Source organism: Hyperolius riggenbachi, chromosome 4 (genome assembly GCF_040937935.1).
Source record: "Hyperolius riggenbachi isolate aHypRig1 chromosome 4, aHypRig1.pri, whole genome shotgun sequence".
NCBI lineage: Eukaryota > Metazoa > Chordata > Amphibia > Anura > Hyperoliidae > Hyperolius > Hyperolius riggenbachi.
In genome coordinates this window covers 171,905,862-171,931,934 of record NC_090649.1, presented here as the reverse complement: position 1 = coordinate 171,931,934, position 26,073 = coordinate 171,905,862, and the positions used below count along the sequence as shown (strand labels likewise).

The following is a 26,073-nucleotide window of genomic DNA, read 5'->3' as shown; positions in this document are numbered from 1 at the left end:
CTATAGCTCAATGCCCATTGTCAATACTGAGCTGCCAAAGACCCATTGCCAAAAATATCCCTCCGGCACTCGGCTGTGCTATAGCCAAGTACTCATTGCCTCTGCTGAACTGTCATCCACAACAGCCAAACTCCTGGTACCATTTGTAAACCCACTCGGTCACTGCCTAACCGATGGCCAAACCTTAACCCACTGTAGTTAAACCCCCAGTGCTCAACAATACTATAGCTGAGTGCCTATTAATGACGTTAGACTAACAGCTCCTACCTGGAGTTCAGCTATACAATAGTTGAAATCCAGCATCCAAATTACACACTCAATACCGCTATTGACACTAATTGCATTGCGCCCTATGGTTCCTATTTATTGTCCAGCGCTGCGTAATATGTTGGCGCTTTATAAATACAATAAATAATAATGGTGGCACCCAAATTACCAGACACACCTTGTGCCTATTTAATCTGCATCGCAGCAGATAACCAACCTTTACATGCAAAAAGGCGCCAAGAGACTCATGCAGTGCAGCCCTTCATATACAAAACACACACACGCACACACACTCATGCAGTGCAGCCCTTCATATACAAAACACACACACGCACACACACTCATGCAGTGCAGCCCTTCATATACAAAACACACACACACACGCACACACGCACACACACTCATGCAGTGCAGCCCTTCATATACAAAACACACACACGCACACACACTTATGCAGTGCAGCCCTTCATATACAAAACACACACACGCACACACGCACACACACTCATGCAGTGCAGCCCTTCATATACAAAACACACACGCACACACACTCATGCAGTGCAGCCCTTCATATACAAAACACACACACGCACACACACTCATGCAGTGCAGCCCTTCATATACAAAACACACACACGCACACACACTCATGCAGTGCAGCCCTTCATATACAAAACACACACACACACTTATGCAGTGCAGCCCTTCATATACAAAACACACACACGCACACACGCACACACACTCATGCAGTGCAGCCCTTCATATACAAAACACACACACACACTTCAGAATGTAGGTTAAATAGTACTATTACGATTATATTGTTTTACACTGTAAATAAGATGCAAAAGCTAAGGCAAACTCAAGTGATTTTTAATAAAGGAAGCAAACGTAAACCACATTAGCCTTGTAAATAATTCCCAACAGCAGGGTAAAAAAAATGTAACACAGAGAGCTCACTGTTTGTGTCTATGTAAGTCTGTTTATCTGACTTTCTGTTATGTTACCACTTATTGCTATGAAACAGTGTCTCATCAGCAGCAGTCTTATTTATTTATTTATTTATTGTATTTATAAAGCGCCAACATATTACGCAGCGCTGAACATTAATTTAGGTTACAGACAATATTTAGGGGTGACATACAGCAATATGACAATACAGGAATAATAGAAAACCAGATCACACGGCACAGTATGAGTACCAGGTAATGCTTAGTCATTGGATTGAGCATGGAGTCTTTCTGTATAATGTCACACTAAAGTCTGTCCACTCCATTAGTACTCTCATACAGAACTGTGCTTGTCAGACCACAGAGATGAGAACTTTCTCTGGTATCAGTTTTCAGTTACACCAAATAGCTGAAGTAATGAAATCTTACTTTGTATCAGAAATGTTCATGCGTTACTGCTCTTCAGGTAAATGACGGGTTTTAGCAAATTCAGTTACTTATATATGGCAGCAGAATTAAATATTCCTTGGCAGATGTTGGCATATGTTTCCCAAGAAATTAATAAACGCTAAGAATGCTAAGGCAATGGTTTACAGAAGAACAAAGATGATATTATTTTCTGGCCAAGATAGATTTCTTCATTTATTAGCAGGCTTTATGCCTCAGAACGAAGCCCCGAGGCCAGGTTGCTTTATGTAGTGAGACTTTTCACATTAGTGATGAAAAAGTGAACTAAGTTTTCATTACTGCAGATCAGCTTTCTTGTATAGCATGTAGTACAGTATATCTAAACAGCAGAGGGCACCAGCGCTCAAGTTGTGTTAGGCCCCATCTCTCTGCATGGAACAGATGTCATAGGTAACATTTTCACTGTTTATCCCTGGTTCCTTAAAGGTTAATATTCATTTTTTTCCCATTCAGTTTAAAGGACGTAATGAACTTGCTAAGTGAATTTTAATTGTTCATTCCCACAACAATTCTTAAAGTGAACCTGAAGTGAGAGGGGTATGGAGGCTGACATATCTATTTCCTGTTAAACACTACCAGTTGCCTGACAGATCTGCTGATCTTTCATGCATCAATAGTGTCTGACTCACATACTTGAAACAAACATGCGGCTCATATTGACAGATTGTTATCAGAAACATCTGATCTGCATGAGCGTTCAGGGCCTCTAGCTTAAAGTATTAGAGGCAAAGGATCAGCAGGATAGTTACTTACATTGATTAAAAGGAAATAAAGGTTAGGCATGGGAAAGGGGGGAGGGGGATGATAAGGTTAGGCACCACCAGGGGGATCTTAGGGTTAGGCAACGGTATAGGGAGGGTTCTGTTCTGTTTGAGAGTAGGGTTAGGTTATGTTAAAATATTGGTAAAGATTACCAGTATTTTACTAACGCAATTACGTAGTAGAATATCACTAATTTTAGCAGGCAACTTTTACATGTACACACCAGGACTGCCATTGAATGTTTTCTGCCATTGACTGAAAGGACATCCGAGGTGAAAATAAACTTATGAGAAAAACAATTGTATCTATTCTCCTTCTCCTATAAATGTTTTAGTTTTTTTTAGCTATCCCACAGTTGTATTTTATAGTTAAATCTAGTTTTTGAGTTTTTACAGTTTAATTGTCTCTGCTCAATGACACCTTCATTGAAGTATGCCAGAGCTCAAATCTATGAATTATTGGCCCTTTTATCTCTTTTCTGCATTCAGAAGCTATTTACTGACTGGAAAGTGTTTATAGCTATAATTACTTATCAGTGAGGTTGTGATTTTCGTCTGACCCAGTCCGACCTGCTCCCGACCCGGACAGAAACTTTTGCATACCTGATGTTTAACTCTTTTAGGTAGAGAATGAAAAAAAAAGGAACACAGCCTAGTTATTTGTGTGCTTGGCACTATACATACAGATGTCTTATCAAGTCACATGTCACATCTGTTGTCCTTTTATTAAATGAAGGGGGGGGGGGGGGGTTGTGCAAGTACAATCTAAGTTCAGTTGTCTTTTAATAACGTTCATCACTTGTGCCAAAAAGGTATTAAATGCCGAGATAAAAGGTTAAAAGTGTTGTGAGAATACTTAAAGTAATACTTAAAGTACACCTGTCATCACACCACATATACTGTATGTAACTTAGCCTATTTACCAAGAATGTACTCATAAGGATGTATATGGTAGAATACCTCTGGAAAACAAGTACAGCAATTCATACCAAAATGTGCACAGCACCTGTAATTAATGCTATTAGCAATGGTTATGTGACTTCTGCTTTTTCCTTCAATCTTCTCCCATCTGGCAGTGTTGATGATACTAAGCTAAAAACATGATGACACTGTTCTATCTGCCTTATGGGAGAGGACATGATGTGCCAGACCAGGCTGGAAATTGCAGCCTGACGATTCTAGGTCACCTTTAGAGGACAGCATTTGTTATTAGAGATGGCCCGAAAGGTTCGCCAGCGAACAGTTCACGGCGAACATCAGCTGTTCGCGTTTGCGGTGGGTAGCGAACAGATAGGGCAGTTCGATCCGCCCCCCCTATACCTTGTCATTGGACTAAACTTTGACCCCCTACATCACAGTCAGCAGACACATGGCAGCCATTTAGGCTGCACTCACCCCCGGACAGTGCGGACACCCCCCCCCCCCCCGTATAAAAACGCTGCAGTGCCGGCCATGTTCTCAGTCTGGTGCTGCTGCGGTAGTGAGTGGAAGGGAGAGATTTTGCTGCAGAGACAGGGACAGTTAGCTAGGAGCTCCTGTTTATTGCTGAAAGCACCCCAAATCAAAAGCCCTTCTGAGGACTCATATTGTTCTTTTTTTTTGTGTGTGTGAGACACTGGTCACACTGCATACGGCCTGTATGCAGTGTGACCAGTGTCTCACAGTCATTGCTGGGCTTTGTAGTTCTATTATACTCTTCTAACTATTGCAAGCAAGCCAGGACATTGTCTATCTTAAGCTGTGCTTAGCTTGCAACTGTATCTGTTATTGATATCTGTGTGGGTTACACTTACACTGCATACAGGCCACAGTCAGTTGCTGGGCTTTGTAGTACTACTATACTCTTTTTCTCTCTGTTTTACTTACTTTCTCTGTTGTAAAGCACTTTAAGCCTCCAATTTAGCAATGCAATGTGATTTCTGCCCTTTAGGAATTGCATCAAATACATAATTTTCTGAGGGACTTTTGGCATGTATCCCACTCCACCATGCCCCCCTCAAGGTGTTAGACCCCTTGAAACAACTTTTCCATCACTTTTGTGGCCAGAAATAGTCCCTGTATGTTTAAAAATTCGCCTGCCCATAGAAGTCTATGGCGGTTCGCCTGGTTTGCGCAAACTCTTTTGCGGAAGTTTGCAGTTCGCGAACTCAAAATCTGAAGTTTGAGCCATCTTTATTTGTTATGCGATCACCACTGTTCATCTAGTAAAATAGGTACTGAAAGGTTACTATTAACGTATATGTGATTAAAATGGGCCCTGATCAGTAATGCAGAATTGCAGATTCTACTATATTTTACTTGCAGTGAATGTAAGTTCTGAATTTCAAGGTAGTGGTGACTGGCCCACATCTCAGCCAGGAATGTGGCACCTGTACTGTTTTCTAGTGATGTTACAAGTGTCCTGGCTGCCATAAACTAACATGATATGCTTGGTGATTTATAAATCTCGATGATTTTCATGGTTCACTGCACACTTAAAGGGATACTGTAGGGGGGTCGGGGGAAAATGAGCTGAACTTACCCGGGGCTTCTAATGGTCCTCCGCAGACATCCTGTGTTGGCGCAGCCACTCACCGATGCTCCGGCCCCGCCTCCAGTTCACTTCTGGAATTTCTGACTTTAAAGTCAGAAAACCACTGCGCCTGCGTTGCCGTGTCCTCGCTCCCGCCGATGTCACCAGGAGTGTATAGCAGAAGCCCAGTATGGTCTGTGCCTGCGCAGTACGCTCCTGGTGACATCAGCGGGATCGAGGACACGGCAACGCAAGCGCAGTGGTTTTCTGACTTTAAAGTCAGAAATTCCAGAAGTGAACTGGAGGCGGGGCCAGAGCATCGGTGAGTGGCTGCGCGGGCACAGGATGTCTGTGGGGGACCATTAGAAACCCCGGGTAAGTTCAACTCATTTTCCCCCGACCCCTCTACAGTATCCCTTTATAGAAACACTGAAGCAAAAAAAAAAAAATGATATAATGATTTGTATGTGTAGTATAGCTAAGAAATAAAGCATTAGGAGCAGAGACATAAGCCTAATGTTGTTTCCAGTACAGGAAGAGATAAGAAACTCCAGTTGTTATCTATGCAAATTACCATTGAGCTCCACGACTTTCAAAGTCGCAGAGAGCTCTGTGTTCTGAAGGCTGATAACTGTATTGTTTTTTCTTTTGCAGAGAACAGTTCAGGACAGGTCAAAAGTTCACTGCCTGTTCTGTAAAAAAACATTTAGAATGCTGAGTAGTGTGTAAACTGCAAATATTAGAGAATGATGCAATGTTATTAAAAAAAAGCTGTATGACTGAAATAAAACTATGAGCATATTTTTGTTGCTACTAATGTTCTAGTAATTATCCGCACTACACAACCAATTTATTATATCATCATTTTTTTTCCGCTTCAGTGTCTCTTTAATGAACTTTTCAGAAGGGAGAGGTGCTGACTATGAACTGAATGCTATAAATTACAGAATAAAACTATAACTACAAGACTCTCTCTGTCAAAGTTGAATGTGATATGTGGGGTTAGCATCTGTTATCTAAAAGGGTAGGCTCATGGCAGGTGTACATATGGATTCATGGCTGGTATATCACTTAATGGCTGTATATCACCCAATCTAGCACAAACTCAGAATCCTTTCCATGCCCAGATTTACATCACAGGAGCCTATAGGCACAAATGTCCTGGCACACTACACTTCCCCCCCCCCCCCCCCTCATGAACCTACATATACCTCCCGAACCGCACAGCAAGTATGCTGGCTGGCGCAGCTGTCACTTCTCCCTCATTTCCTTTGCCCGTCACAGGTAGCTACAGGTGCCCCTTTATATTAGGTAGCCAGAGCTATCATCACTATTAATTAGCTAGATGTGCCCCCAAGTATTAGGTAGCTAGAGGTGCCCCTGACTGAAGGGAGATCTCGTCAGTGGAATGTTGAGAGCAGGGTGAGTAACCTCTCATTTACACTCTCATCAGGACTCTGCATAGGGAAGGTGGGAGGGAAGTACCTCGGGAGGGGAGTGAGCTGCCTCTGCCTTTTCATCATCATGTGCCTTATGGTAAATCTGGCCCTGATCCTTCTTAATGTGACCTTTGGTTTCCCTGTCCCACTCTCCCATTCTATCTCAGCCTAACCACAACCATAGGCCTCCTTTACATTATCACACGCAGATGTCCGTGCGATCGGAACGTAACGCATGCGATCGCACGCCATCTGAGTTTGCATGTGTTGCATGGCTGATCCCATTCACATGTAGTGAATGGATCAGCCGCACGTTTTGCTAAAAAAATGCATGTAGCATTTGTTCGCGTACCGCACTGGTACAGAACGCATGCAGTGTGAACATCAGACTGTGCAGTCTATGCACTTGTAATGTTTGTGCGTGTCTCTGCCTCCTACACGCGTTGCTGAAATATGAACAGCAATGCGTGTCATGTGAACGAGGCCTAATCCTCTGCCATATTTAAAACGCTGCCTACATGCTTAACCCTAATCTTAACTACATCTTGACCACTGCCCTTTAACCCAGCCCTATATTTATTCTGTAAGTGGACCTGAACTCATAACTTCCTCTCTGCTCTAAAAGATTCGAATAACCTTTAAAGAAAAAAAATTATTTGTTACAGCTGATACACATCCTGCAATAGATCTTTAGTATGTCTACCTCCTGCTTTAATGGAAACAGACATAGGGTTAATATTCTGTGTTTACAAATTAGATGCTTTGCCGATAACTGCCGAGATTCCTGAGCTGACCCAACTGAGAGATCAAATTACAGTTGTGATTAGTCACAGATGAGGGGGAATTAGACAGGCTAAACTCTCTAAATACAAACTGTGCATTTTTCCCTGTTTTCTTTTTTTTCCAGTGCAAGAGCTCAGGTTCACTTTAACAGTGGTTGGTACTCTATATATATAATGAAAATAAACAAAGATTTATTTGGTATCTTCGCACTAAGTGCACTGTACCTGTAACACCTTTTCCTGTGTCCATGTTTCTTTTCTTTATATTCATCCTGGGTGAGTGTCCTTCCCACAGTGTGACCTCACTTCTGCCCTTCCTGATTTTCCCTCAAAGGACTGGAATGTACTTGGTACATTTCATCTAAAATGGCAGTAAAATTACAAGCGCAGACAAATCGCATACAAATTGCAGTAAAATTGCAATAGCCGAAAAATCTACTTCCTACTAATCGGCATCGATCAGTTGGTCTGTGATAGCTTTCACAAAACCTGATAAAAATTGCGGCAAAAAATCATACGTCATCTTTCATTTGTCACTTGTGGCCTGTGCATGTTTCCAAAGCTGCCCGTGACTTGACTCAAAGATTGTAACAATTACATGTTTTGTGGCTCTGCATTTAATTTATATAAGGTGACAAAAATGGCTGCTCAAGAGCTTTATTACAAATTGGTCAAAACATACTTTGACTCAAATAGTCAATGAGTTTTGGGATTAAAATGATTAGGGCCTGAGCCTACTAACGCAGTTGTGTCCGCTTCTGTCCGCTTTTCAGCATCTGTTACATTGAAGTGTAACTGAAAAGCAGACACAACTGCATCAGTGGGCTCAGACCCTAAATGCTAATCAAACCAAACTTAGGAAAATGTAGCCAACTCTACTCACAATGCAACAAAGCCTTCTCTGGAAATTGGTGATGATAGGGTGTCGGGATAAAGATGGGGCAGCAGTAAAATGGAGCAGAAAACAATGAGAATATCGATACAAAAACATCTGAGATAATGAAAAGTGTGGGTCTTAACATCTTTTTCTTGCATAAATATAACTCTGCTTTTGTCCCCATACAGGAAGTTATGATGGAGAATTGGTTGTCTGGAACAACAACACAGAAAACGCATCAAGAAAATTTCATCCCAATACCACCAAAGCACTACGAAAAAAATCAGGTACTAAATAGTACCTTAGGCGTATTTAAAGCAGATTAACAGTCAGGTTTTTTTCCTCTGCTTCAATAGATTTTCTCCACCAATATCAAATCTAAGACAATAAACTTGCCCAAAGAAAGACTTAAAATGTTAAATGCCTTTCATGTGACTACACCAACAGTAACTGCCGCAAAACACAGCAGTAATCTGATAAGCACTAAGATACATTAATTAGTAGCGATATCCCGAACAATTCACACGCAAACTTATTCAGGCAAACAACACGGGTTCGCGTCCGCATCGAACCGCGAACTTTATGCGGGTTATGCGGGATGGCACGTGCCATCAACTCCCAAGATTGTCAGGACGTAGTTGACTATTTAACACAGAACACCTCAGCTTACGCAAGGAAGCGTGACATATCCTCCTCCTGCTCTGATTCTGGCACCCCACTTAACACTCCGTCGGCAGCCATCACGAAAGTGACATCATCCCAGGGCTCAGCGGTGTGGACATTTTTTTGTGTGTCTGCCTCAGATAAGAGCAATGCCATCTGTACTCTCTGCCACCGAAAATTGAGCCGTGGAAAGACCAAGACCTGCGTAGGGACAACTACCATACGAAGGCACATGATGAAAAAGCAGAAACTGCAATGGGATGACCACCTGAGGAAAAGCAGCACACAAAAGCAAAGCCACACACCGCAGTGGAAGATACCAGGACACAATTATTTCTCAAAAAATACCCAAACTGTACTGTGATGTTGAAAGGCAAGTGGTGTCATCTCTGGCACACAGCGTTGGGTCAAGGGTCCATCTGACCACGGATGCCTGGTCTGCAAAGCACGGTCAGGCCTGCCCGAAGACTAAGTCAGTCCCCAAACACAGCATCCCTGCCTGTACGCCATGTGACTGCCTGCCCCAAGACTAAGTTGGTCATCACACAGCATCTCTGCCTGCAGGCCGCTTGACTGCCTTCTCCGCCACCACCAACAGGGTCCAGGACTCCAGGTGGATTCCTGAATTTTTAAGGCCGCTGCTAGCAGCAGCTGCTATAATAATTTTTCTGGCTGCACTGCGGCTGCAACAACAAAACAAAAGGCATGTACATGTATCAATTCCCCTTCGTGATCCTTACCTTGCCGCCGTGAAGGAGCTTGCGTATCACAATGAAGCAATGACCGACTATATGAGTGTGTTGGGGAGCACACCTGACCCAAGAAGATAATAAGGTCGTTGCTTCATTGTGGACAGACCAAATTCGATCAGCTGGCCACTCATTCACTGTTGTTCTGTCATTGAGCTACCTCAGCCAACCATATGGGCTTGAAAACCGCCATCGCCTGCACTCTTGCCATGGTGCGCACCAGTCCAGCACGGCCATCACTACACAAACAGCTGTTTGCGGTGCAATACACACTGAGTTTGGTTTGTCAGTGTGAAGCAGTACACTAATTACACTCCCTGATCCATGTATACACACGCAAGATGTTTTCAAGCACTTTAGGCCTCCAATTTAGGAATGCAATGTGATTTCTGGCCCTTAGAGATTATAATCCTGCTGTGCACCAAATCCGTAATTTTCCCTGGGACTTTTGGCATGTATCCCACTCTGCCATGCCCCCCCTCCAGGTGTTAGACCCCTTGAAACATGTTTTCCATCACTTGTGTGGCCAGAATTAGTGTTTTTAATTTTGAAAGTTCGCCTGCCCATTGAAGTCTATTGCGGTTCGCGATGTTCGCCGGTTCACAAACGTTTTCACAAGTTCGCCTTCGCGGTTCGCAAACCAAAATCTGTGGGTTTGTGACATCTCTATTAATCAGCTGAATATTGTGTAGGTTCCCCTAGCATGGCCTTCTCAAGACTACCCTTCTGTAGGTGTCTCAATTTGGCCCTTGTCAGTTGCTCAGATCCCTACGCTTAGCCATTTTCACCGTAAATGTAATATTGGGGCCTATTAAAAAGGGCGCCCCATTCACATCAATACAAATCTTTTCTCTATTGACACTAACTGTATAACAAGGCTCCATGTAAAAATGAAACAACTGTATCGCTTGTTATGTTTTCTTTTCCATAACAACGTTATCGATTACAATAATAAATAATCATTTCTAAAACTGTATAATGGTTTCTAAAAGTATTCCCTATGCCTTCTCAGAAATAAATCGTTAACATTTCAATTTTTTTGCACCACAATAAGCAACCTCCGCAATTCTCACCTATGTTACAAATTACTGTTATATATATATAAAATACACTTTTTTCCTCTTAATTTTTATTTTATGTTACATAAAACCACATGTACTAATTTATTTTACACAAACAAAACAGGGGGTTACGGCTAGGCACTATCAGAGTGGGGGGTTTAAGGTTAGGCACCACTAGGGTTTAAAGTTAGGCACCACTGGGGGGTTTATGTCCGCTTTAACCACCCTGATTATTTCCAGAGTTAGGGTCTAAAAGCCATGCAATTTTTTCACAAGCTTTTAGAACCTAGAAACAAGGGGGGGGGGGGGGTTGGGACATACCACAGAGAGATCTGCAGCAGTCCCTGAATATAACTCACACACGGTATTACCACTCTGAGCTGCGTAGAGGATTTAAGTCCAGTATCTCTCCATCTACTGCAGCACTGTGTCTGTTGTATTGATTATCTAGGCTTTGTACAAAAAATATGGCCATTAGTTGTCTGATAATTGTAATACAAGCCTGGTGATTACAGAAGAATCTGATGATAAATACATATATGCCACCTGGGCATATCAGCAAGATTCATTACACAACAACATAATCTACTGGAGAATGGTTGCTCATTAGAGAAACATTTTCCCATTGATGAGACTAGTTAACAGTACTGGTTACTACAGGGAAATCTTACAATGCTTAAAACAGCTGCTAGCTACAAGTAGAATTATACAGATGGACTAGGTGGCCATAAACTATTCAATTCTGTCAATACAGTAGACACCAAATTTAGCATACACATACACTCTAATGAAAATCTATTAAATTACATTTTTGATAGAAACTACAAATCACTGTCACAATCTGACCTCTTTCTCCATCCTGTGGTCCGGCACTTCAGTGCCTAACTCCTTGCAGAACGGGGTTGGCTTCTCTGTCGTCCCTGCTGGAGTTTGTGAACCTTTCCAGGGAGTGTAGTACACGCTCGGCATATGCTCTCTGGGCCATTGCTTCAACCAGGAAGTGATTGCTTTGTGGCTGGAGCCAATCACTTTAGGTGGAAGTGATTTGTATTGGGTGCTCTGAAGGTGGCTTATCCTCATTGGTTGGCTTTGGTATAAATACCTGGCTCTCAGGACTGAGAGTTGCCCATGATATTATTATATATTATATATATTATTAGTTTGCTAGAGATAGCTGCTGGGTGGATTACCTGCTGTTACTTTGATATTAATTCTGCTTGGGTACTTCTCTTCACTGCTTCCTGGACTGACCTTCTGCTATGTTTGTCAGTGCTCATTTCCCTTATCCCTGCACCTTGGTTATATACTGTCACAGTCAGTAACCTGTCCAGGTGAGACGGCTGGTACACACAGATGTTGGCAGGCATCTTGATGCATCCTGCGGAGTGCCTGGGCGTGGGGGCCAGGCAGTGTACGCCTGCACAGCATAAACGCTGGTGCCATAAGGCATTGTTGTTAGCACTATGTGTGCACGCGTGAAAGGCACCTCTTTGTACATGTTTGCAGTTGTGTGCATGATTGCGTGTATGCACATGCATGTACATAAGCGTGTGTGACATGTTATGCAATTTGCACCAAATGGTCTATCTCTCAAGGCGGAGCGGGGATGCACCACATAGGGTGAAGACTGCAGTGGAGATTGGGACTGATCTTTTGACAGTGGATTCAATGGGCCTTACAATCACATAGAGATTTGAAATACTGCTTCTAGCAATGATTGATCTCACTGGGAGTCACCAAGGGAGCATGGAGAGTTTATCGAGGCTCAGCACCTCACTTGCATTGTTTTATTATTATACTGATCGGAGTGCAGTGAGGTGGGGCACTGACCAAACTTTCAGAGAGGGTTAAGGTGCGGTGCGTAGACATGCATAATTACTGTGGCCTGCAGGAATCGGGACTCGATACCTAGGGCGACAGTTAGATGGTAGCAGTGTGTTCTGTTGGAAAGGGAGGAAGTGCTGATGGTGTGGCACACGATGGAGCGGGCAGATTCAGAAGGGGAACAATAGACTTGGCTTGTCCTCAGCCAAAACAATCTGCCAGTCCAGATCTCTTGCCCGTACACAAGTTAGATTTTTGGCATGTAGAGGTAGCCCCAGCCAGCCACCATGGCTGACAACCATCTAGCATGTTATTAAGGTCCTAGAGGCAGCAACTCTGGATGTCGGTGCTTCAAGAAGTGACTGTTGATCGTCCTGCTGGGCAAACAGCATATTTTTGATATTAGCTAATCAGATAAATATCACACTCATGAAAACATTCACTGCTGTATCTTGGTGTATCTTTTTTGAAGCCTATGCTCTGCATTGTCCATAATGCCCCACCTAGTTAGCCCTATTTATTGCCAGCACATGCAGTGCCTGCGTTAATATGTCCATTTAACTTAGTAGGCATGTACTGTAATATACTGTACATAAGAAGTATATTGCCTAGCTGCAAGCCTCACCACCTCAGTCAAGAGCGTATAATGGTGTTTTTGTTTCTGCCAAGCAGCTGACGGTTTCCTGGCATGCAACCTACTTCTTACTTTACCAATTTAATTGAATAAAAACTTAATCAAGTACTTTATAATTAAAATAACAGTCCTTCAACCTTAATTATAATGATGCCTCGGAAAAAAAAATACTTCCATCGTTCTTTCGTATGCAATGTGTATGTTTCTAGACATAACTTACTGTAATTAAAGGTCTCAGAGGCAAGGATTATAATGGATGTGATACTCGTATTTTGCTTAAGAATGAGAGCTGTAGATGCTTTCATTACACCACCAGCCAATCATTACATTAAGAAAAGAAACTGTGTATGTACAAGTCAATGACTTCACCACGGTACATTTTATTAGAGGTTAACTATAATTTAGATGTTGCCTGCGTCAGTCTTGTACAATTACTTCCGACACACTGTACATATGGAAATATATCATGTTGCTGTTCCAAGGGATTGTGGGTAATTGCATATGTACAAAGCAGTGAGCGATCGCCATGTAGTTCTACCTCATACGCATCTCTTCTATTACCATTGATTTTAACCATATTGCCTTGATGTAACCATTCGGAAACTCATAGAGAAGGAATACTGATTACTAGGAAATTCAAGGAAAAGGTGTACAATCTATAACATTTCATTAAACCACATCTTCAGTTTCTATCTGTTGCTCTACTTTGCTTTGAACTGATTTAAGCTTTCTATTACATGTTTAATCTATGCAGTGTATATAAACCTTCCAAAAAACAAGCTATATTTAATATACTGGTAGTTTGGGGGACATGGGGGACAGAAGAGGACACAGGGAGACACACAAGGTACAAGGGGGCATGAGGTACAAAAGGGGCATAATCCGCAAGATCCCCATTCACCATGGATGCACCAAGTTTTGTATATATTTTTTCCCCTGGTTTTTGTCCTCTAAACCTAGGTGCGTCTTATGGTCAGGAGCGTCTTATAGTCCGAAAAATACAGTATTTGCCACCAGTAATGTTTACTGGTAAACAAAAATTGAAATGCATCGCTCTGTAACAATATCAGTCAATCTGTACATGCTAGCACTGTTTGTAGACTGGTCAATATGTAGCTCCTTTAGTTGAATAGTCACCCATAATTGAGCTGCATCTAAACACGTCTGGAGAATCTGCATGGACCTTATGGCTGCCTGAATTGTATCAGGCCATACCCTCATAACCCCCCTCATAACCCAAAGAAACCTGCCATATATTCTCCTGCTAGGCAGATTTAAAAGGCTGGAGACAAGTCTGTTCATCAATGGTAATGATGATGTTTTGTTTCCCTAGGTATGCTGCATTTTATCAGTACACCTCCTGCTCCTGCCAGTAAAGGCAAGCAAATAATAAAAATATCTGTATACCAGATCAATATATGAACCGTGTGCTATCAGTTAAAGGGTTAACGGTCTAGGTGATACCTTAAAGCAGTGTTCCCCAACCCTGTCCTCCAGGCCCACCAACGGTGCATGTTTTGTGGAAATCCAGAGAGGTAGTTAATCAGCTCTGCTGAGACACTAATTACCCCACCTGTGAATGTTTGTGGTTTTCTGCAAAACATGTACTGTTGGTGAGCCTTGAGGACAGGGTTGGGGAACTGTGCCTTAAAGGGCTAATGCTACTAGTGGTGCAACTACAATTCATGGAGTCCCCCAGCAAAGCTTTGATGGGGCCCCTCAATGTTCTCACCCCTTCCCTTTCCTCCCCTTGGTGCCCTTCACCGCATTGGGGCCCATCTCACAAGGGTCCTAAAACAAGTGTGGCCATTATGATCTTCACACCCATAACAGATGTAGGCAAAAAAAAAACCCTGATCTGAAGTATTGTCCCCTGTATCAGAAGAAGGGAAGTTTAGAAGTTGGCCTCCCTCCTCAGCATTGGAACCCCTGCTATCACAGGGGCTGATCCCCTCTAGTTTTGCCCCTGAATGCTACTATTCTTATCTAGCTGGGTAGGGCATACTGGTTTCCCCAGAACTGTATGGGCTGTACAATATAGAATAACTGGGCAACATGGTACCACCTAATTCTCCTCTAGCTCTCTGGAGTGGAGTTCCCAGGGGCGTAGCAATCGAATAGCAACCATAGCGTTGCTAAGGGGCTAGCCGGAGCCCTACTGTCACAGGGGGCCCACAGCAGGATGCCCCCCAGGACCTGGAGGGGTCGCAGCATGAGGGGGGACCCCTCCCTCGCCTCGGGCTCTTTCCTCTGCGCTTCCCTCCAGCATTGAAATGATGCGGCGGGCAGCGGCAGATACATACCTTCCGTGCGCTCCAGCGGACGGTTCTTCCTCTAGTGTCTGACGCGACTTCCTGATTATACAGGAAGTCGCGCCAGAAGCTAGCGAGAGGAGCATCCGTGGAGCGCACGGAAGGTATGTATCTGCCGCCGCCTGCATATGCGCTCTATTCAATGCTGGAGGGGAGCGCAGAGGGGAGAGCCCGAGGTGAGGGAGGCCCGTCCTCCCTCCCCACCGACGTGCCATTAAGCTCTCCCTTCATGCTATGACCCCTCCAGCACCCCAAAAACGGCCCTGAGCGGGCCCGGGGGGAGGGGAAGGGGGGCCTAACCTAACTTCGGGGGTGCCGCCTGTCAATCACTACCTAACTGGGGGTCCCTGTCACTCACTACCTAACGTGGGGGTCCCTGTCACTCACTACCTAACTGGGGGTCCCTGTCACTCACAACCTAACCTGGGAGGCGCCTGTCACTCACTACCTAACTGGGAGTCCCAGTCACTCACTACCTAACTGGGGGTCCCTGTCACTCACAACCTAACCTGGGGGGCGCCTGTCACTCACTATCTAACTGGGGGTCCCTGTCACTCACAACCTAACCTGGGGGGGGCGCCTGTCACTCACTACCTAACTGGGGGTCCCTGTCACTCACTACCTAACCTGAGGGGTCCCTGTCACTCACTACCTAACCTGGGGCCGCCTGTCACTACCTAACTGGGGGTCCCTGTCACTACCTAACTTGGGGGGCACCTGCCACTCACTACCTAACCTGAGTTCACCTGTCACTACCTAACCTGGGGGTCCCTGTCACTCACTACCTAAACTGGGGGCTCCTGTCACTACATACACTGGCGGGTCCCTGTCACTACCTGAACTGGGGGGCATCTGTCACTACTTACACTGGGAGCTCCTGTCACTTCCTGAACTGGGGGGCTCCTGTCACTGCCTGAACTGGGGGGCTCCTGTCACTGCCTGAACTGGGGGCTCCTGTCACTGCCTGAACTGGGGGGCTCCTGTCACTAACTAAACTGATGGACTCCTGGCGCTACCTTAACTAGGGAGCACCTGTCACTACCTAAACTATCCAGGCCAGCCAGCCCAGCATCACCACCAGCCAACCAGCCCAGAATCACTGTTAAAAGGCCACAGCATCACCACCAGTCAGGCCAGCATTTACTTCAACCAGCCAAGCACAGCCCAGCGTCACCGCCAGCCAGCCCGGCCACAGCATCACTGCCAGCCAACCCAGCCACAGCATCAGCCACAGCATCACCGCCAGCACACCCGGCCACAGCATCGCTGCCAGGCCTTTCAGCCCACACATCATCCCCAATCCAGCCAAAAACAGTATTGCCAGGCACAGCAGCCAGTACAGGAGAATTTAGAAGCCAGGTGAGAGGTGTCTACCATATTAAGGGGGCATTCTGCCTATTTATGTGAAATGCTGTCTATTTATGTGCCTCATGACTGCTGAATTTGTCTTGTTGAGGGCCTCGTGATTGCTTAATTTGTCTTGTTGGGGGCCTCATGACTGCTGAATTTGTCTTGTTGAGGGCCTCGTGATTGCTTAATTTGTCTTGTTGGGGGCCTCATGATTTGTTGGGGGCCTCATGATTGCTGAATTTGTCATGTTAGGGGCCTCATGATTGCTGAATTTGTCTTGATAGGGGCCTCATGATTGCTGAACTTGTCTTGTTGGGGGGCCTCATGATTTGTTGGGGGCCTCATGATTGCTGAATTTGTCATGTTAGGGGCCTCATGATTGCTGAATTTGTCTTGATAGGGGCCTCACGATTGCTGAATTTGTCTTGTTGGGGGGCCTCATGATTTGTTGGGGGCCTCATGATTGCGGAATTTGTCTTGTTGGGGGCCTCATGATTGCTGAATTTGTCTTGTTGGGGGTCACATGATTGCTAACTGTGAGACTATAGGAAAAGCTGAATCATCATCATATGAGACAATAGCATTAAACCTACTTTTTTTAGCTTTTTAAAACAGAAAATAAAACTGGGAGGTTCTAAAAAAAATGAATATATTTTTTAGGAGTAGGATGGATGAAATTGTTTATCTTCACAGTTTATTTTCAACTTGCATTTTCCATAATGTTCATGTATGAGTTAAAACGTTTGTACAGTATTTAGTTTAAATTGCTGTTGCCACAAGTGGGCCCAGTGGTTTCTAGTTACTCTCCTGACTACTACCTAAACTGGGGACACCTATAGACCTGGCTACCTATACTGTACTTAGAGGGGTGTGGGAATATTGGGGTGGAGGGTCCTGGAGGAATGTTTGGGTGGATCCGAGGTCCGTGGGGTTGGAAGGTCGTGGGGGGGGGGGGATAAGTGATATAGCGAACATCAGCACCAAAAGTGTAAGGCTAGGCAGCTAGGGTTAGTGTTAGAAGTAGTTAGTAGTAGTAGTAGTAGTTAGTATTAGGAGTAGGGAAGGGAGGGTAGTGTTAGGCGCAGGTAGAGTGGGTGGAAAGTGTGAGAGGTAGGTTAAAAGTGGGATAGTACAATATCCATAAAGTTACTGATATTCTGCCATAGGCATTAGCCAGCACCCAATAGTACAATATAGATAACATTGCTGCTTCCCCTGGCACCCACGTTTCTGGATGTCCTTTTTCAGCGTACGCATTTGAAATGTCTGATCATTCATTATGGAGTGGCCTACAGATAACAATAAAATAATGTTCTATAGATAATGAAGCACTTGCTTTTATTCAGGTAAAGGCATAAATAGCTGATTGTATTACAGCTACAATAATGCTTTGAAAAGGTATAATTAAACGAAATTGAGTTTTGCTAAAATCTCTGTAATGATGAGTAAGACTGGCTGGTTTCATTCTGCATTGTGTGGGACAAATCCAGTCAGACTATTATTTTTACCTTGGAACCTTCTCAAAAAAATGTTTGTTTTTTTGTTTTTTCTTCACAGACATTCAGCTACACAGTGCTGGAAAAAGAAGTCTCTCGTCATTGTCCTCTGGAAGATATACACGCTCGCTGAGCGGCTTCAGCAACACAGACTCCGACAGCAATAACACTGTAACAAGATTGTTCTTCCTCGGGGCCAGAAAACATAGCTCAGCAACAGGTGAGAGCTTCGGCACATTATATTTTCACACAGTCCTCTTGCTGAAAAATTCAACTACGGTTTTGTACACTGGTAGCCAGGCTCTGTTCCTACCCCGTACTGGCCTCTCCCTTCACAAGACACAGCTGGCAATGCATGCATGAAGCATGAGGCATGATGTCACTTGACCTGTGTTTTAATAAACTGCGTTCCTAAAGGACAACTATCAATAAACATGTTTTGTTTTTAAACTGGGCTTGCTTGTCTAAGGGTGGGTTTCCACTAGGAGCCGTGGCTGCTTCCGATTCGGCCGTGGCTCCTGTCATGATGCGAAAACGCAGCCAGAATCGCTAAGCCGTGCCATGCACTGCTATAGGGATTTGGGTGCATTCTGCAGGAATCAGCAGCATGCCATCCAGAATCACACCTCAGCATGATTCGGACGGCAGTCCATTATAGGTATAGGCATCATTACCCCACCCGAATTGCCTGTTGGGAAACGCTGCTGATCCGGCCCTAATTAAGGCATAGTGGAAATGGGCTCTAAAGCTGGCCATACACTGGCCTGATTTGCCGCCGATTCGACAGCAGATTCGATCACTGTGATCGAATCTGCTGCCAATCGTTTGCGCTAAACGCACCCACCGATCCGATTTCCTCCCGAAATCGGATCGGTCCGTCGATCGCGCCGTGTGGGTTACTTCCGTCGATCGCCCGCGGGTAGGGGGCCGATCCGATAGTTATACATTACCTGACGCTGGCTCCCGGGCATCTTCTCCGCATCTTCTCTCTTGCTTCCATCCCAGCGTACATTAACTTCCTGTGTCACTCCAGTGACCAGGAAGTTCAAATAGAGGGCTATCTATTTGAACTTCCTGGTCACGGAGTGACACAGTGTACGCTGGGATGCGGTGCGGGGTACAGCGCGGAGAAGAGGACCCGGAGCCAGCTTCAGGCAGCAAGATGGAGGGCCGACATGCTCAATGCCTCCAATATAAAATCTGCACACCGCCCGCCCCCTCCCCCTGGTGCACAGTGCAGTATACTTTACCTGTCCGTGTCTGCCGCTGGTTTTGAGCTCTCTGCTCATTGTACATACATGCGCCCCACGTGGTTATGCTAGCAACCATGACTGGCGCGTGTATGCGGATTGCAGTTAGAACCTAAAACCAGCAGCGGACACGGACAGGTAAAGTATACTGCACCGGGCGTCACATTTAACATTAGGGGTGGCTTTCATCAGTTGTCCCAATATCACACGCCGCACATTTGCTCGAAGGAAATTGGTCACATCGTCAATCGGCATTGTCTTGGCAGCACTGATTTTCCTCTGATCTGATTGTAATAATTGAAGTGGATCGTTAATGCTTTCCAAGACAAAACATTTGGTGAGAGTTCCACTTTATTCTTATGTACTGCGATATTCATAGATTAAAAACCTTCACCCATCTATTTGGTATAATAAACTGTAGGGCAACAACTAAAATATACTATCCATACATGTACTAGCAATAGCAAAACGTATCTACAATCAATAGCCATTTAATGAAATAAATGACCTATATACCCGAGAAGTATAACAGCGCAGCGTAACAAATAACATTTTTGTGGCTAATTTACTTGGGAGAAATATATGAATCTGATTCATGCTACTTAATTTGCTTTGATACTGTTCACTTTGAAGAGAACAGCACTAATTAAAATGATGCAAGTCGGAGATGCTTTCAAGACGTCTTAATTTTACAGACTTGAAATAATAAGGAATCCCTTTTGAGCAGCCACAGTCACTGTGACATTGGATGGAGAGCGCCACGGCGTACAGTGACCTCACACGCGGCGCATAATCTCATTTGTACTGAGCTGGGTGAGCAGCCTTCATTTCAGAAGCGTGTAATTGGTAGATAAAAGAAATGCTGGACTGATGTGCCATCATGTCACTGCAAGTACAGTGCCTTGATAAGAAATCTTAAAACAATCCTGAATTACAATCATGGAGAATACACATATTAAAAGCTACTTGGATCGATTTTTTGAATCAATGAAGTTGACCATGAAGAAAATTCTTTCCACACATCACTCTGCTGCACTCGATAAATTACTTCCTGTGAACTGCTGTGCTTTACATAGCTTTTAGATGTGTAATATTATTCATTTAAAAAAAGAACACCAAAGCAGTTAACATGGGGGGGGGGGGGGGGGGGGGAGTTAAAGCTTGCTTTCTTGGAATGAGAGTGCAGCTATGTGTGACCCAATGTTTGATACCATTCAGATATTATACATATGTGCCAGTTCTCTCCACTAAACCATGCAGCCGGCTACCACAAAGAAAAACACTAAAAGCTTGTATTGCTTTCCCTGGTTCAGATTTTCTCAGCTGTGACATAGGGAAGAGGAAGAATGGCCAAACTTAGAACTTCTATTCAATCTAATTTTTTTACAAGTCCCTTGGCCATTTTAGGAAAACAGGCTGCTTAGCGGGATTTTATTTAAATTGCATCTCACTTTCACAACCACAAATGATTTATACATATTTCATGCACAGTAATTTAACAAGCTGCATTACGCAGACATGCCTGTGTTTACTCAGTGTTCTTGATCACTGCTCTGAAGCTCTGCAATTTTCACTATGAAAGCCGTTAATAAGATTGGAGTGAGTGATCACTTCCAAATGTGTCTATGCAGAGCCAGCACGCCCATAAAACTGTAGGATCCCTCCTACTTGCAGAATAAATGTGTCACTGTGGTATAAATAAACATTGAGGTATAAATATGAACTATCATTTTATGTGAGAAATGTACAGCTAGTGTAATGTATCAAAATAAAATGAATATGTGCTTTTCACTTTCAAGTGAACAACTGTTCCATAGAAGAAAACAACTAATTAAAATGCACATTTGCTAAATGGTTAAAGGACAACTGAAGTGAGAAGAATATGGAGGTTGCCATAATTATTCCTTTTAAACAATACCTGTCAGCCTTCTTGATCTATGTGGCTGCAGTAGTGTCTGAATCTCACCAGTAACAAGCGTGCAGCTAATCTTTTCAGATCTGACAATGATTTCAGAAATGCATGATCTGCTGCATGCTTGTTCAGGGTCTATGGCTAAAAGTATTAGAGGCAGAGGATCAGGAGGATAGCCAGGCAACTGGTATTGCTTAACCAGTTCAGGACCATAGGCTTACACCCCCCTAGTGACCAGGCTATTTTTTTACAATTTAGTGCTCTGCAGCTTTAATAGCTCACTGCAGAGCCATACTACTTAGCATGCAAGTGATCAACCCCCTTTTCTGCCCACCAACAGAGCTTTCTGTTGGTGGGCTCTGATCACTGCTGGCATGTTTGTTTATTTTTTATTTATTTGTTTGTATTTTTTTTAAATAAATTTCTCTATTTTTTATTTATTTTTGTTATACCCCTCCCTCCCTCCGCCAGCCAATCAGGGCGATCCTCTCTCATAGGCATCAGCCTATGAGAGGGGATCACGATTGGAGCCTCTCTAGGAGACAGCTGAGTGACACGGCTGTCCGCAGTACAGCGCTGTAGTAGATCGCAGCTCTGTACAATGCAAACAGACAGCGGTTTCACCATCTAACAGTCTCCTAGCGATTGCCACTATTAGGCTGATGAGACGCATAGACACATAGGCGCACGTGATCCCCTGTAAAACCTTGCCCCAGGACTTGACTCATTACGGCGTTAGGCGGTCCTGGGGCTGCCACCTTCCCAACACCTATTGGCGTTAGACGGTCGGGGAAGGGGTTAAATATGGCAGCCTCCATATCCCTCTCAATACATTTGTCCCTTTTTTTTTTTTCAATAATTTTTATTAAAAGTTTTGTAGTAAAAGGAAACAATTGTACAACACAACATTAGCTACAAGTAAGTGCAAACACAGCGGCATTGAAAGGTACCAAGCTTATTTATGAACAAACCATTCTGATATCAAATCCTACATTGTAGTAAAATACCATACCATCTAAAATGTTCAAACAATGAAGAAATAACGAAAAATCTTATTGAATATATTATTAGTTCCCAGCACCTTAGTATTAATCCATACCAGAAATTTAAAACACTGGACATTTAACAGGGGGAACTCTAGAAAAGTGACAGAAAGGGAGTCTGCCATCCTACATTAACCTCCTTGCCGGTCTAAAAAATCCGGCAAGGAGGCAGCGCCGCACATTTAAAATTTTTTTTTTTTTTAAATCATGTAGCGAGCCAAGGGCTCGCTACATGATAGCCGCTAAGCGGCGGCATCCCCCCACCCACTCCGATCGCCTTCGGCGATCAGAGTATGCAGGGAATCCCGTTGAGAACGGGATTTCCTGCAGGGCTTCCCCGGTCGCCATGGCGACGGGGCGGGATGACGTCACCGACGTCATGGACGTCGGGACGTCATAGGGAATCCCGATCCGCCCCTCAACGCTGCCTGGCACTGATTGGCCAGGCAGCGCAGGGCTCTGGGGCGGGGGGGAGCGACTCGGCGCGGCGGATTGCGGCGGATCGGCGGCGAGCGGCGGCGATCGGAAGTTACAAGCAGCTAGCAAAGTGCTAGCTGCTTGTAACAAAAAAAAATTATGCAAATCGGCCCAGCGGGGCCTGAGATATCCTCCTGCGCAGGTTACCCCGAGCTGAGCTCGGGATAACCGGCAAGGAGGTTAACCACACTTGGCCAGATGGAGACCACCTTTACCGACGTGTTTAGTACTCTTGGGCAAAGGGCCTGTCCTCCAGCAAGGTCAGGCCTGCTTGTTAACCATGAGGAGCCAAACTCACGTTTGGCGGAGTACTAAGTGCAATGAAGAGGCTCTTAAGATAAGGGGGGTGCATGGTAAATTACAACTCAAAAACCTTCAACAGATGTAAGTTGGTGCATCCATTGTGATGCAACCCATCGCTATATCCACATTGGGAGGGAGTCGGATTGAGAGAAGAGAAGAACTCAGGAATGAAAAGGAGAGAAGTAGGTAGAGAAAGACAGAGGAGAAGGTTTGAATGGAGAGACAAGAGAATACAGAGACGAGGGTCGTTCAAGCTGATCCTCTTTGTATAATATGGATGTGTTCATGGGAGGCTACCTAAGGGAGATCATTGGTTGCATACCATTGTAATTTGTTCAGGGCTTAACAAGTAATTAATTAAAGGATCCCAGATTTTATAGAACTTTTTCATATTATCATTCATACGGGCCCTCAGTTTCTCAAAGAATAGTATATTGCCAAGTCTGTTTTTGATAGCTTCAATATACATTTGTCCTTTAAAGTGGATCCGAGATAAACTTTTACTCATTGCATAATTGTGTTCCTTACATATAGTTTATAGGGCATTCCTCAAGCCAAATACTTATTTATTTTGTTTTAATACTCTAATTCCCTATAAACTAAACAAACCTCACCCACAGCTCAAAGTGCCTTGGCACTCCATGTAGCAAGGGCTTATGGGAGCTTAGTCTGGGCAGTAGGAGGAGAAGGTTACTAGCCAGAGATTTCAGAGTCAGAGAGGAGGAGGGAGCAGGAGAGGGAAGTGAGCTGAGGGCTGGAGACAGTTACAGCTTGCCTGTGTGTAATGTGACAAACAAAACATGGCCGCTGTCATTGTATCACAGGAATAAATAAACATGAAACTATTGAAGCTGTTTGCAGTTAGATTTGCTGTGTAAACTATCTAAACTTTAGAGAAGATATATAGACAAGTTACTTGTCATAGTTAGTTTTTCATCTCACATCCACTTTAAAACATTAACTAATCTGCATAGTTTGTCATCTTCTTAAAGGGCAACTGAAGTGAGAAGAATATGGAGGCTGCCATATTTATTTCCTTTTAAACTATACCAGTTGCCTGGCAGCCCTGCTGATCTATGTCTCTGAAGTAGAGTCTGAATAACACCAGAAACAAGCATGCAGCTAATCTTGTCAGATCTTACAATAATGTCAGAAACACCTGATCTTCATATGCTTGTTCAGGGGCTGTGGCTAAAAGTATTAGAGGCAGAGGAGCAGCACGATAGCCAGGCCACTGGCATTGCTTAAAAGGAAATAAATATGGCAGCCTCCATATCCCTCTCCCTTCAGTTCTCCTTTAACCTCTTTGATCTCAAAACAGAGACAAATTTATGACATGACATAAATGTAAACCACCAGTTTAGTTGGTTTAGTTATGTTTGCACTTTAATCTCAGAACTTCTCCTTTGTTTCAGGTGGGGCAAACTTGGTGTCTTGTGGCGGATCCGGCTATGTTAGATTCTGGAATATATTTAGAAACCAGTTAATGGCAGAGTTTATTGCTCATGAAGGTGCAAGCTTTATAGTGATGGCTGTTGATAGAACAAACAATTTCCTTGTAACTGGAGATCTTGATGGGTGGATTAAAGTTTGGAACATTCAGGTAATGTGAGCTGCCTGCTTTGAGCATTAAAAGTTAAGTCTGACTTTCCAATTATAGAAACAAATACAATTAGTAATCACCAGAATGCTTATAGTTCATTAGCGTATTGAAAACCTGATTTGCTCATGCCCTTGTTTTTGATCCCTCAAATGTGTTTTTCTAGAACCATTTAAAACTTAGCACAACAAATAAGTCTAAGATGCCTGTGAAATAGTCGCATGTTGTTCAGAATCTGCTTAAAGTATAAGGGAACTCAGTAATGCTACTGCAAACATCTAAGATGATGACACTAATCATGGGAAAATTCCCTATTTAGAACACTTAACTAGTCAATTGTACACTTAACTCTCAGTCACTGGCGTAACTATAGGGCCTGCAGCCCCTGCTCCCCCGCTCGGGGCCGTTTTGTGGGGGTTGGAGGGGACGCAGCATGAGGGGAAAGCCATGGCCACATTTGGCAGGGAGGAGGGACATCCCCCCCCTCACCTCGGGGCTCTCCACTCTGCGCTCCCCTCCACTTTAAATTAGAGTCTGGGCAGCAGCGGACAGATACATACCTTCCGTGCGCACCAGCGTGTGTACCTCTCTCTAGTCTCTGACGCGACTTCCTGTATAAACAGTAAGTCACGTCAGAGACTAGAGAGAGGACCGCACGCTAAAGCGCACGGAAGGTATGTATCTGTCTGCTATCTGTCTGCTGCCTGCCACTGCCCGCCGCTGCCCAAACTCTAATTTAAGCTGGAGGGGAGCGCAGAGGGGAAAGCCCCGAGGTGAGGGGGGGATGTCCCTCCTCCCTGCCGAATGTGGCCATGGCTTTCCCCTCATGCTTCGTCCTCTCCAACCCCTCAAAGTGGCCCCGAGCGGGCCCCGGGGAGGGGGGGGCCCGCTCAGAAATTCTGCAGGGGGGCCCGGTGGGGCCTAGTTACGCCCCTGCTCTCAGTTTTAAATATAAAATCACAATTTGAATAACAAACAATTGCAAACAATCTTTTACTTATAATTATACACTATTTTGTCTCCTAAGTTTTCTCTTAGGAGATAATTTTTCATTTTTTAGTTAAAATAACTTGTCAGCATTCTACAATTGAAAAAGTACCAAAGAGTAGCTGAAAAAGTATTGTCAAAATGATTTGTATATTTATCAAAGTATTGTATTATTTGGTTAAAAAGCATTTTACTGATAACGGCCCATATGCAATTCCCATTTTCTCCTTAGTTTTCTCCAAGATATATATTTTTACTCTTTATCAATAAAATTCCTTTTGAATCCCCAGCAAGCAAGAAAATGCTAAATTTTAGTTAAATAGCACTTTTTTTTCTACTACTTTTGGTACTTT

At 44.0% G+C, this 26,073-nt stretch overlaps 1 protein-coding gene across 1 annotated transcript in view; it reads left to right on the top strand.

Moving 5' to 3' along the window:
* The window catches only part of WDR49 (WD repeat domain 49), a 144,977-nt gene that overhangs the window by 98,113 nt on the left and 20,791 nt on the right, over nucleotides 1-26,073 (top strand). Inside the window, exons 12-14 of the mRNA XM_068280948.1 lie at nucleotides 8,248-8,346; nucleotides 18,210-18,368; nucleotides 24,549-24,736. Of these exons, the coding sequence (XP_068137049.1) occupies nucleotides 8,248-8,346; nucleotides 18,210-18,368; nucleotides 24,549-24,736 (446 nt within the window). The remainder of the gene's footprint in view (nucleotides 1-8,247; nucleotides 8,347-18,209; nucleotides 18,369-24,548; nucleotides 24,737-26,073) is intronic.